The sequence below is a fragment of the Strix aluco genome, chromosome 3 (assembly GCF_031877795.1).
Source record: "Strix aluco isolate bStrAlu1 chromosome 3, bStrAlu1.hap1, whole genome shotgun sequence".
NCBI lineage: Eukaryota > Metazoa > Chordata > Aves > Strigiformes > Strigidae > Strix > Strix aluco.
This window is the reverse complement of record NC_133933.1, coordinates 67,298,604-67,312,579: the sequence shown is the minus strand read 5'-3', so window position 1 is coordinate 67,312,579 and position 13,976 is coordinate 67,298,604. Positions and strand designations below refer to the sequence as shown.

Here is a 13,976-nt window from a genome sequence, read left to right as displayed (position 1 = left end):
CTACTCAATCTTAAGAAGTTACTTGGAAGGAGTAAATGTGTTGATCATGAGTAGAAAATGTTTTTAAAATTGCACATTCTAGATTTGACAGACAAGTGAAATCAAAAGTCTTCTAACAGAAGCCTACATTCTTTTGGGTAAATTAACATGACACTTGAAGACAAATAGTTGATTTCCAAGATGCATGTAAGAATGTACATGCTCACTATTAAGAAATAAACATCAATAAATAAGACTTTTGTGATCATTTAAACTTGAAATAAAGTGATCAGTAAGAGTTCCAAGGAAGCCCAGCTTTCCTTGCTCTGTAGCAATTAATTCATTCAAATGGTGTGACCATTTAATCCTTGTTCATAATTTTTAAACAGAATATAAGGAGAGTCCCCAGGCTAAAGCAACTGGACCAGGCTGCATCAATAGCATCACAGCAAAAAGAAACTGCAAAGCCGATGATGTAGCCAGAATCAGTGGATCAAAGAGCTCCTATGTGTCAGCCCTAACCCCTCTCCAAGATCAACTACTGGCGTACAGCAAGGGCAGCACCTCATACCTGTACAGGAGAGAGACCTTTCAAAACAAATGGATGTAAATCATGTCCTCAAGGTCAGACTTCCACTGCTGCCTGGAGTAAGTGGTTATTTCACCCAAAGGGTATCTCAACAAGTAAGAAATTACGTTTAAAACCAATTCTTCTACATGCTAATGTACCTGGTATGTAGAGTACAGTAACTGGCTACATACACACCACACATACATGCTATACATATCTCCCACAATCTGCTTTCTATTCATTTTCAATAATGCTCAAGCATACACTACATACATAACACAAACTGAGCAACCTTCAAAAGCGCATTTAGTCTTCAGTACAAAAGCTAACAGTAAGAAAGAGGCAAGCACACACATTTGTCTTCTGAGACTTTTTTAATTCAGTGTAAAAACATTTGAAATTTACAGTATTTACAAGTAGTTCAGTTACAAATTTCAGACAAGAACCAAAGTATGTTCAGCAGGCTCACTGTGGATGTTTCTGAAATGGGGAAGACTTATTAAACATTAGAAAATACTTTCTAGGGGTAACAAACTCCTAGAATAAATTGCCTGATGGGGTTGTGGAGTCTAAACATGCGCAGGACAAGCGATGCAGTTCTGGGGAGAAAAATGAACCACAGACCCCTGGAGGTCCCACCTAGGCCAATGATTTCAACCACTTAGAGAAGAGAAAGTGTATTAATATACAAAGGCTTCATAGTTAAAAGGACTGATTTTTTTTTAAAAAAAAAAAAAACACACTAAAGAAATCTATGCAGGTCACTCATTTCGCACTTGGTGTTTGGTTTGTTGTTTTGCTTTTTTTTAAGATATGCTGAAATGATTAATTTGAACTAAGTATAATAGCTCTTATTTATTAGTACTATACTGTTTACATGGCACCACTTCAGAGCAACTGGTTATTTCTAGCATTGAGAAAAACAGCTCTTCTCATGACTACATACAAATATGCGTGTCTGTTCTAAGCAACTGGGACACTACAAGATGTCTTGTTTCCACAGATGTCAGTAGATTTGACAAGAGTAATTTTTTTAAACTGCATTATTGATTCGTGTGGAAAAAGCATAAGGCAGAACATTTGATGCTTCTGTGCCACCAGTATTACTACAATACAGGTTAACTGCAGATCTGATAATAAAAAGTGACAATGTCCACGCAAAAATGAGAACTAAAGAAGTTCTTAGAAATGTTGTCAGGTATTAGGCCAAAGTTTTGTGATGCAATTTTTCTCACACCGGATATAATATTCTAGAGTCTTACATTCCATCAACTCCCAAATCATCTGTAGGAGACAGGAAGGGAGGAATGCTGAGCAGCCCTGACGAGTAAAAATCACCTGAAATATCCTGAAGTGGTGAAACCTTCTACATGTGACATGATGGATAGCTGGTATGTCTGTAAAAGGCATGAATATTAAATGATTCTGAACCTGTTAGGCACTTTGATATCCTGTGTCAAGGTGCTATGCATGAATATCCAGAAGCTTATGCAAACTACTTCATCACAAGAATATTAATTTATTAATTTAAATTCATTTAGTAGTTAAGTGAAAATGCATAGATAAATACTACCTGACAGCTTTCAAGCCACATGGCTCAGATATTTGGTACTACAGAACTGCAAAAGCAAGGCTAACTAGCTGTAGCTGGAAAGGCATTTCCATGTACCAAGAATTCCTCACATTGCAGGCTGCTGGGACTGTATCCTAGCAGAAATACCATCATGCACTTGCCCTGTTTTTAGGCTCTCTCATATCGCTATTAGCAACTGCTGGAAACAAGACTGGGGGAAATAGAGCTTACTGACCCAGGGAACACATTCTTGTCTCACTGTGGCCTCACATTTGCAGCTTGTCCCAGCTCATAAAAGAATCTGATGCTTTGTGCACCCTTAAAATCTTTATTTCACAATTATAAAACCTGCAAGTTTGTCCTGAGCAATTTAAACATCTAAACCTATTGGCTACTTGTTAAGTACACAGCACAGAGAAGACATACCTGCAGGGAGGGTGATAATTCAGTGGCCTTTATAATTACAGTTCCGAAATTTTAATTAAAAAATACATTTAACCTTGTGATAGTTACAAAAAGAGGTCAGTTGTGCACATATATATATGTTGTATATCACAAAGCACTCATACTCCTGTGCTTGATGTTCAGCTTACAGAGTAACAGTGCCTTTTCATCGTATGTAACTACCCACAATGTCAAATTTTTCCTATATGCTCATGATGTATTTGTGTCGTTTCTCATCAGTCTTAACCTCCTTGTCCTTAATTATATCCTAGCACCTGGCTGGTCTGTTTTACTCACATAGGACTACATGTGACTTTAAAGACTTGGGACAATGTAGTAGCACTGCAGGGGGAAGAGAAAAGAACCTGAGACAGTCACTTCCTTTTAAAATACATCTCTCTGCCCTCACACAGGCAAAACCTCATTCTTCTTCCAGTGTGGCAGGAAGGAAAACCTTTCAGAACAGAAAACACATCTCTTATGTTCACACAAATCTAAAAGGCCTAGTCTTAGTTAATTATTTTCCTAACATGGCCAGGGTTTCACCACACACGGTTAAGAACGTAAATCTAAGGTTTCCAAGAAGTTACATATTTCTGACAGAACAGTTCTGAGGCAGATATACCTAATGGAATGACTACTGTGGCTAATTCCCGATCTTCTTGGAGAACAGCAACATTTTTTTTTGGACAAAACTGACAGAAGGAAAACAAGCTACCAATTGCAAGAAGATTAAATACTCTGAGCAGTGGCAAAGATGATACTCAGCAAATTGTCTGATCAGAAACATCTTCCCAAAAAACAAGCTAATCTCACAGTTTCTAACGCTCTATTTCTCCCTTCTGGGCAGGTGTTTAACTTAAACACCTGACATTTATAAAGTCCTGAGGTATTTGCTGCAGTTCATATTTATTAACAAACCTATAAAACCTGAAAGAAATTACACCAACTTCAAGCTCTGCACAAGACACAGCTGCTCATCTCCTTAGCAGACTACTACTTTAGACTACTAAAAGCATGCTTCAGTGGTGAACCATATTATTAACTGAAAAGTCAGTTTAGCTGAAGTTTCATGTGTAAGTTAATTCTGATTTTCAAAGCCTTCTTGTAACACCAAGAGTTATTTTCTGTGCTTCTGCAGTGGAGATATCTACACACTTATGGATCCTAAGCAGTAAGTCACCAGCATTGCATTCTAGGAGCTCAACCCAGAACATGGCATCGTACAAGTTACTAGGGGGTCTCACTACTTTTGAACATAATGCAGAAGCAAATCAAAGCCAGCTAAACACATACTGAAATCTTTCTAGTTGGACTTTCAATTACACCATTAACTACAAAATTCACCTGTGTGATTTGGCTTTTCCTAAAATTATCAAAACCCTGCCAGAAGATCTGTTATCTTCCCGTGAGTAGAGAAGGGAAAAATAGCTATTGTATTTAAATCTCTGGGAATTTATGGTTAATATCGTATCTGCAGGAACGGAAGCACTCCAGAAAATGCTGCATAAACTAACTTTATCTCAGGAATACTCACACCACTGAGAAACATAAGGACAGAAGTACTGTGATACTGGTTTTAAAACCACCTGCTATAACATGCAAACATTTCTGATAATCCTAAAAAAAAAAATCTTTTAAAACAAAGACATACTCTTGTATAACTGCACCACTAAAACATCATTTTTTCTGAACTAAGCTTCATTAAGAATGATTGTAAAAATTTCCTACAAACAGAAAATACCCATCAAATTTTGACTAAAGGAAAATAACTGATTGCAGGCATTAGACTCAAAAGTTTTTAAATGTAAAAAAATTCTCATCCTTCAGTTTTCAGAACTACAATCTCATGCTACAAAATTCAGAGGGTTGTCAGATAACTAAACACACTACTTTACTATTGTCTTAAGATGTATTTTTAGAGGGAGGTAATTTGGTGTAGTTCCCGAGTTATGTCATAAAAAGGGGAAAAATGGTATTCATTTTCAACCTGCTAGAAAACATGTTTGGAGGAAGTCCTGTTTATTTCTAGTAAAAAAAAATCATATTGTTCTAAGCATTAGGATAAAAACACTCTGGAGAAAAAACAGGCTTTTGAATTTTGAAAACGTTTTCTACAGAATTTGTGCAACCACCTATTACTTTTTTTTTTTCCCAATGCTGATGAGCCAGCACGCTAATACAGAAATTATCCAGAATGTGACATGGTTACACAATATATCTAGGTGATCCAAAAGGATGCAGCTATATGCAGGTAAAGCACTTTTAAAAATAGCTTTTTTAGCCACAGAATTTATGTTACAAAGGAGTTCTATGGTTTACTTACCGAAATGTACAAAGTAATGGTCCTGGAAATACATACTTCTTGGAAATACCTACATTTCCAATACATGCAGTTAATACATACAGGAAATACATACAGTTGCAGAAAAAGACTACAAAGAACTGGTTCTTGGCTATGGAATCAAATTCTTAAGATATACAGGAAAAGGTCATAGCATATTCTTACTTAAAAGAAATAGTAACATTTCATTTAATACAACAATATTCTTGAAGAGAAAAAGCAAGAGAATACCTCCAATAAAGGCAAAACCTCTCAAATATTTCTTGCACATTTCTATTGTAACCAAGCCAAGGACTTCTTAAGCATTATGTTAATCAAATTAATTTTGAAAAGGATTTGAAACATAAGCGAGTAATGATACAGCTGCTGTTTTATACTCCTTCATGAAGTCTGTTTTCCATTGAGTACTGTTAAAAAACCAGAGCAGTATTTCAAATAGGAAGCAGTGAGTTATGTCATATACACAACCACTTCTAAAAGTGGTTATTATGAAATTTCCCCCTGCTTTTTATGCTGTTCTCAGGCACTACTTTCAGTCCCATTTCAGGATCCCACTGTACTAAGTTGTGTACTAGTTACTTTGGTTGGATCAGAGCAAGTACAACTTGTAGACGTTCCTAATATAACCTTGACTCCATAATCTTCAATAATGCTGTTCTTCCTGAGTTCTGGTTAAATATGTCATCTATCTTGGTTAGTCAGTGGGCCTGTAAGCAATCACAGGCTGTTCTTCACCAACATCTATCAACATATCTAATGGAACATGAGGCTTGTCATAGCCAGAAAACTTGACACAGCTGCTTGGAAGGACTGTTTGTTGTATTTCTGTGGCAGAAACCTCTAGACCTGCAGAGTTACTGCATATATCCATTTGGCTGCTGTCAGAAATGAAGTAACTCTCTCTCACTTTGCTATTCTGTTCATCATCAGAAGATACCTCCTCTGCGCTTTCCTTCACAGATATCTCTTCTGCTTTGGCTGGTGCCTCTAACAGAGGAACAGAAGATGGTCTTTCACTGGAATTCTCAGGACTAACAGTTTCTTCTTTTGGCTCTACCTCCAGTGAGGTTACTTCTTCATTCCCTGCCAATGCTGACTGGTCTGACGTAACGCTTATTACAGACACATATTTTGATTCCGATTTTGATTCTAGAATGTTGTCCGTGTTCAGGTTTCTTATCACGCTGACCTTAAATGGAAAAAAAACAAAATCACTTTTAGTTCCACATAATCTACTGATTTATTGGCTTTATCTACTGTCAAAGTTTAGAGGTTAAAAAAAACCCCAAAAAGTTCATAATACAAATTCAATGTCATCACAACCAATCCCAATAAATTAGCAAAAATTAGGATCTGGCAAGGTCGTTAGCCTATATCTATGACTTCAACTGTTTCATTAAGACTTTTATGCAAGCTCTCAAAAATGCTTTCTATGTGCAAACACATTTGCAAGGATCAAATCCATTTCATGTCACCCACTGTATTTTAAGTCATTTGAAGTTTGCAATGTAGACAAAAACAGTAAAGGAAAAAAAAGCTGCAATACTCTCAACTAGCTAGGGAAGCCTTTCATACTCTACAGCTAATGAGTGTAACCTGCAATGACAAATATTTTCTGGCAACTGTCTCAACTGGGACAGAAGTGAACTTTGGAAAGAGATCTTTAAAATGGCGTGAGAACCTTTATGCATACCCAACGGTCATATCTATGATGAAGTCTTCCTAGTGATCTCTCCTGGGCCACTAAGTGCTCCCTCAATGCTGTGACAAACTTTAGTGTTTCACTCTGAAACCCCTCCACAGGAAGAGCATATAATTCCTTCAACGACCAGGCTCCAGCTTGTTTTAAATGATTATAACATGACTTCAGGCTGTTTAGATTCTCCTGGGGTTTTTTGTGTATTTTTTTTTAAAGGCATTTTCAAGAATGCATATAAAAAACAAAGTAGGGTAAATTTTCAGTTGTGTGATGGTGTTCCCTAAAGATAAGAGAAAGTATGGGGAGAAAGGGTTACTCAGTTAATAGTGTCCTTTTCCAAATATCATAATTTACTGTATGTGTGTATCACAGATTATCAAGTACTACAGATAAGATAATTGTACACAATCCCGGTTTTTTGAGATACTGTTGTGGTTTAACCCCAGTCAGCAACTAAGCACCCTGCAGCTGCTTGCTCACTCCTCCCTCCCACTGGGATGGGGAAGAGAATAAAAAAACCCCACAAAACTCATGGGTGGAGATAAGAATTGTTTAATAACAAAATAAAATAATAACAATTGTAATGAAAAGGAGTATCATAAAAGAGAGAGAAAATAAAACCCAAGAAAAGACAAGTGATGCACAGTGGGTCACCACCCACTGACCGATGCCCTATCAGCGATCCCCCCTCCCCAGCCAGCTCCCCCCAGTTTATATACTGAGCATGACATCCTACGGTATGGAATATCCCTTTGGCTAGTTCGGGTCAGCTCTCCTGCCCACTCTCCTTCCCAGCTTCCTGTGTACCTGCTTGCTGGCAGAGCATGGGAAACTGAAAGCACTACTTAGCCACAACTAAAACATCAGTGTGTTATCAACATTATTCTCACACTGAATCCAAAACACGGCACTGTACCAGCTACCAGGAAGAAAATTAACTCTATTCCAGCTGAAACCAGGACAGGCACTTTGTAAAGAAATAACCTGACTGAAAGTACAGGTTGAAGCAAATTTGGAAGAAGGGGATGAGGTAAGAGGAGAAATGGAGGCAAAAAATAATACTGTTTAAAAGCTACAAGAAGGTAAAAAGAACTTCCCAGTCTGTATTAGTGTAAGAACCAAGAGCGGCATCAAAACCAGATGATCAAATCTGACTGTGCTTTTCAAGAATCTTCCTTGATCAGACGGTTGTGAGGCCGTATCTCTACATTCATACCTTTACAGTGTGCTGACTTCATTGGAACTTGCCTTCATCTCTTACTTCAGACTCATACCTTTCCTCTCAGTTGCCCTGGTATCTGTTGATAGTACTGTGGTTTATGCTGGATCAATGAAACTACTGGAGTTTAAAAAACCAAAACCAAACAACAAACACCACCACAAAGCAAACAAACACTCCCTGGAGAGCAGTTATTTGTAATCTGAGTTTTACAAACAGTTGTGTTAGTGCCACTAAATTGAGGTGATCCCCTTGGGAATCAAGGGCTGCCACTGGAAAACTAGTAAAAAGAGCATTAAGGTTGCTCCTGACACTGAGAATATACCACACTACAACCCAGCTGCCATTCAGCCATCATTCTCTCTGGGTGCTCACTTTCTGTTATGCAGAAATAGTCAGAATACTACATAAAGAATACTCAGAGTAATTTCCATGGTAAGGAAAACACCCATTTGTAAGAAGCAGATGCTTAAAAGATAGTTGCAGAAACCAGAATACAATCAATAATGCATAGATACTAAAGTGTTATGAACAGCTGGTAGAATTAAAGTACCCTTTGAAAACCTGTTTATACAGATACATGGAAAAAAATTGGATACTGATGCTATACTGATACTGACTTTGAACGGACCAGCATCTGTAGTTTTTTTGGGGGTAGCAAAAATCTAACTCCAATAGTCACACAGTAAGTGACAAGAGAAGATAAACCTCTGTGTAAACTGGAATACTTGAGGAACGTGAACTGAAACAAAATACTATAGAAACTAAGGCTAAAAGCTGCATTTACAGCTTCCTATCTCTTCCCATAGCAGTAAATGCTCTACTAATGTTAAAACCAAAAATCCATCTTTTTAGGATTTTCACATGGCTCTAAAAATCATAGTCCTAAAATGTGTTAAGGGAACACCTTGTACTCTACACTGGTTCTGCATTTCACAGTGCCAGTTGGCAATGCTTAGAGATAGACCCTTGAGGTTGAAAAAAGTACTGTCTATACAAGTACATTCAAGAATTTTGTTCTCAAAAAGGAAACCTCTTTTTTCTTGGTGAGTTTCTGAACAAAGCAAGATGGTGCAAAGACACTACTCTTCCCATCCATGAAAGGAGGAAGCCATCAGAATCAAAAACTCTCATGAGTTTCCTGGTATCAAAGGTTCTTTAAGAGTCACTGAATCATGACTACAAGATAATTTAGCAATTCATGCAGTTATTTCTACCTTCAAAGAATCACAGCTTACTACACTAACTGGAATGCCATTCAAAGCATCTCAAGTAACAAGGATAAATAAGATATGGTTGCTATTTGATGAAAAGTATTTACCGTACGTAAGTTAATATTTTCCTTTCGTGCACATTATCTAACACTAGCAAACTGACAGCCAGGGAGCTTAAGCTGGATGTCAGCAGTATTTCCTGGCACATGCAGGTGCTCAGATATCTTCCTGTCTCTAATGACAGCACCTGAGCTTTCAGATCGTTCACTGTCTCAACAGACTAGGGTGGAGACTGGTAGAAGCCAGTGTCAAGGAGACATATAAATAACATATCCCAGTTAAAGTAATCACATATATAAATAACATATAACAGTTAAGGTAGTCAACAGTTTTTTTCTTAACTTTCTTTTCTAAGGACTTGTCCACCTACAAATTTTGAAGGACACATCTTCTGGACGAGAGTTTGAGAAGTCCATTTCAAATCTTGTTAGGACCTTGACAAAATCTGCATTGCCTTTGCATGGTTTCACAACAAATTAATGCTATGTAAGTGTATAAGTAGGAGACTATGCTACTGCCCTACAGATGCTCAGAGGAAAAAACCATCTTCCCAAAAGCTAATGAAGCAGCTTCTCTCTTTTAAAATGACAATTACTTGTGGCAAGTATCAGTCAAAATTTACAAGAACAATTACAGTTTCTCCAAATCAAAAATATATGTTGTATAACCAAAAAAGGCAGAGTCACAAAGAAAATTGTTCCATGAATATCTGTAAGTGTTCTACAAATATAGTGAGAGAACACAGCCTTGTCGTTCCTGTCAGGCTCAGAAAAAGCACCATCAGACAGCAGAAAAGGATGACTTAAGTATGAGCTAAAAGTGAAAACTGATGCTTTTCAATGAGTCTTTCTTATAGAGTGGGTGTTTTCCATCCACTAAAATATTTGCCACCATTTAAAGGTAAGAGGCACTGAAAAAAAGTGAAGTTAAAGCAGAGGAAAATGCCCACAGCATATCAGTAAATCAAGGCCAGGCTCCTTTTAAAGTGGATAAGCCATTATCACAAATCTTACAGCAAAAATCTAGTACAAGACAAATCACGCACAGGACAAACTGGAATGACTGAAGACAGTGGGTGAAAGGAAATGGCCTCTTTAAACACTTTTTGTGAGATAAATTAAAGAAAATTAACTGCTCTAACTACAGCTAGACTGCTGAAACATCAGGTTCCCGTGATCCAGCAGAAGACTAGCAAGATGAAATCTTGTAAAGGAATCTGTTCCATTTCACTAGACGCATATTCCTGGTAGGATCCTACTAGGAATCAGAATATTTAAAACATTTAAACAAACACTTTCTCTCATGAAGGCAATCATTCAATGCCCATACTGAAAGACAGGTGCACTGTGGAAGTAGGACCTGTACATGACTGACATTCTTGGGAGTCACAAACAGCACAGAAAAGAGAATATAAAATTTCTCAAGATCCAAACAGCAATGCAATTTTTTCTTTTCTTTGGGTATGTGAGATTCTCACATTAAGCAGGCAGCTGCTTGATGGTTACTCTTACTTCGCTTTCTGTTGGAGAACTCCAACTTGCTAAAAGTCACTCTGATGATGGCATCTACTTAGAGCCACCAGGAAGCAGATCACTAGAAGGCAATAATCCTAAGGTAGGACACCTTACCTAGCCTTGTAACAGATGAAAATATCTCCCTAAATGTTCCATTTTCAGACAAGCTCAGGTAAAGCACAGTGGTCATAAACTGTATGGAAAGAAATGTCTAGTACATGTTCAAAGGTCAGTGACAGGCTCTCAGCTCCAAAAAGTCTACAGAGATAACTCCATATCATTAAACTTATTATTCATATTAATAATTTACATTTTTAGTCATTACTTTAAAAGATCATAAAAATAACTAATCATTAATCATAACTTATTAATTATTCACATCATCTGTACTGAAACTATCCTTATGAGCTCTGCAACTTATGTTTCCCACTAGAGACTTCAATGGAAAGGGACAGAATCACATAATATCCCGAGTTGGAATAGACCCATGAGGATCACTGAGTCCAACTCTCGACTCTACTCAGGGTCAGCCTAGAAGTTAAACCATACATCTTAAGAGCATGGTCCAAATGCTTCCTTAACACTGACAGGCTTGGGGCCGTGACCACCTCCCTGGGGAACTTGTCTCAGTGCTTGACCACGCCGGTAACATTCTTTTTATAAATAGTTTTAGGTTTCATTCAGCTCCTTAGCAACAAAGCGTGATGTGGAATGTGAACCAGACTGTGGTATACTGGAACCTAGGAATCACAAGATAACATGTAGCCCAGTAAATTGAGAATAGGGTCACACAAATGAGTTTCTACAAGATGAGCTGAAGCGTGAATTTGGAGCATGCAACAGGAAGCTCACAGGAGTTAAGGAGCACAAATTGTATCTGTACAATATTCTTCTTCCAAATGCCTTAGATGTGATATCCACAGTAGTACTGGGAAGCCAGAATAACTATGGATCCATTGAGCATACCACTGTCACTCTGCATGAGCTACCTTTTGCTATAATGAATGGTCTTCACAAGAATTACTGTGTGTCTATGTAGGACATAATGTTATGTATTCAGACAGTTACATACTGGTGTGAAGATAAAAAAAAGTCTCCAGTGTCTCACTTTTTCCACAGGCCTGTGTGTTTTGATATTGAGGTCTAGCTGCAGATTCCATCAGACAGGTTTCTCTCATCTTATTTTTTAGAGTCTACACTGTGAATGACTATCTCTGAACTAGTCTCATTGTTACTGATTTGTTATTTGAGTTGATGACTTTTTGGTAATTTTGATAAGGAATGATTAGGACTAATCAAATGGAATTTCACAGGAATATCGTTTTTTATAATAGATAGTGGTGTAATGTTTTAAGTAGTCATAGAGATATTGTATTTAGTTTAAAGTAACCATACAACCAGTTATGCTGCTAGACAAGGTACCATTGTTAGACTGTTCAGTCAGGACGATTTATTGCCCTGTAGACCAGGTGTTTTAGAAGTTGCATTGTGAAAGGGCCTCAAAGCATGTTAAAATCACAATGTGAGCCAAAGTCCTTGAGTCAAGGACATTGGAGGGTCTTTCTTTTAGATCAGTAGTCTGTGGTAGTCACAAAAGCAGCCCCCCGACTCATTTCAGGACTCAAGTGCGCATGACCAGAAAGAGGTGGGAGTAAGAAAATGAGTTACAGGGATTATCATGTTTATGTATGAGAACTTGATTAATATGTATTACTGTATCCTATATTATCAGTATGCTACACGAGTTAGGTGTGTGTTGTTGGTGAGACAACTCCCCTACGCACACATGGAATTTTATCTGAATGTAAGAAAATTTTTACTGTGAGGGTGGTTAAACACTGGGACACGTTGCCCACAGCAATTGTGGCATCTCCTTCCTTAGAGGTATTCAAAATCCAACTGGACAAAATCCTGGGCAACCTGCTTTTGCTGACCCTGCTGGAACAAAAGGGTTGGACTAGACAATCTCAAAAAGTCTCTTCTAACCTCAGTGATTCTGTAGTTCTGCGTCTCTGCTACTAGAATGAATAAAAAACTGTCTGTGTATACACATACTGAGTTTTTAAGAACCAAGTTCTCAAACTAGACCAACTACTGATATTTCAATTAAAAAGAGACTGAAGTCTAGCCCTAAAACAAATACAAGGCATCTGGTTGCAGAGGTTGTCAGAATATTAGACTCATATAAATACTAAACATCTATAAGATCATGGTAAAAAAAAAATGAGACAGACATAAAGATGTTATAAAAGTTACCCAGTTGGATATTAAAAATCTGATGCAGATAAGAAGTCTGAACTTACCAAAGACTTAGGCAGTTTTATGTTCTTCTCCCTTAGTTTCTTGCAGCCACAACATACTGCCAATATTAGACCCAGGCTCAGAATAACACCACACGGAATGACGATATACTCTGTGCCTAAGAAGTTAGAGCAAGATCTGTTAGGGAGTTTGGAAAAATAAACAACTGCTGTATCATTTAGAATAACTTCAGAAACTGTAACAGAATCATAGAAACATAGAATGGTTTGGGTTGGAAGGGACCTTAAAGATCAACTAGTTCCAACCCCATTGCCAGGGGCAGAAACACCTTCCACTAGATCAGGTTGCTCCAAAGCCCCGAACAACCTGGCCTTGAACACTTCCAGGGAGGGGGTAGCCACCACTTCTCTGGTGTCTCACCACCCTCACAGTGAAGAATTTCTTCCTTATATTCAATTTAAATCTACCTTCTTCCAGTTTAAAGCCATTACCCCTTGTCCTACCACTACATGCCCTTGTAAAAAGTCCCTCCCCAGATTTCCTGTAGGTCCCCTTCAGGTACTGGATGGCTGCTATAAAGTCTCCCCAGAGCCTTTTCTTCTCCAGACCAAACCCCAACTCTCTCAGCCTGTCCCCACAGGGGAGGTGCTCCAGCCCCCGATCATCTTCGTGGCCCTCCTCTGTACTTGCTCCAACAGTTCCATGTCTCCTTATACCAGGGTCCCTAGAGCTATACTCCAGGGAGGGGTCTCACAAAAGCAGAGTAGAGGGGCAGAATCACTTCCCTTGACTTGCTGGTCACACTTCTTTTGATGTAGCCCAGGATGTGGATGGCTTTCTGGGCTACAAACACAAATTGCTGGGTCACGTTAAGCTTCTTGTCAACCAACACCCCCAAGTTCTTCTCCTTAGGGCTGCTTTCAATCCATTCTCCACCCAGCCTGTATTTGTGCTTGGGATTGCCCTGACCCATGTGCAGGACCTTGCACTTGGCCTTGTTGAACTTCATGAGGTTTGCATGGTCCCACCTCTCAAGTCTGTCCAGGTCCCTCTGGATGGCACATCCCTTCCCTCCAGTGTGTCGACCACACCACACA

General features: G+C 38.3%; 1 protein-coding gene across 1 annotated transcript in view; it reads right to left on the bottom strand.

Moving 5' to 3' along the window:
- Positions 1–905: 905 nt before the first annotated feature.
- Positions 906–13,976, bottom strand: part of IFNGR1 (interferon gamma receptor 1) — a 29,657-nt gene continuing 16,586 nt past the window's right edge. Inside the window, exons 6-7 of the mRNA XM_074818981.1 lie at positions 12,921–13,036; positions 906–6,100 (exon numbers count right to left, since the gene is read on the bottom strand). Coding sequence (XP_074675082.1) covers positions 5,606–6,100; positions 12,921–13,036 — 611 coding nt within the window. The 3' untranslated portion in view covers positions 906–5,605. The remainder of the gene's footprint in view (positions 6,101–12,920; positions 13,037–13,976) is intronic.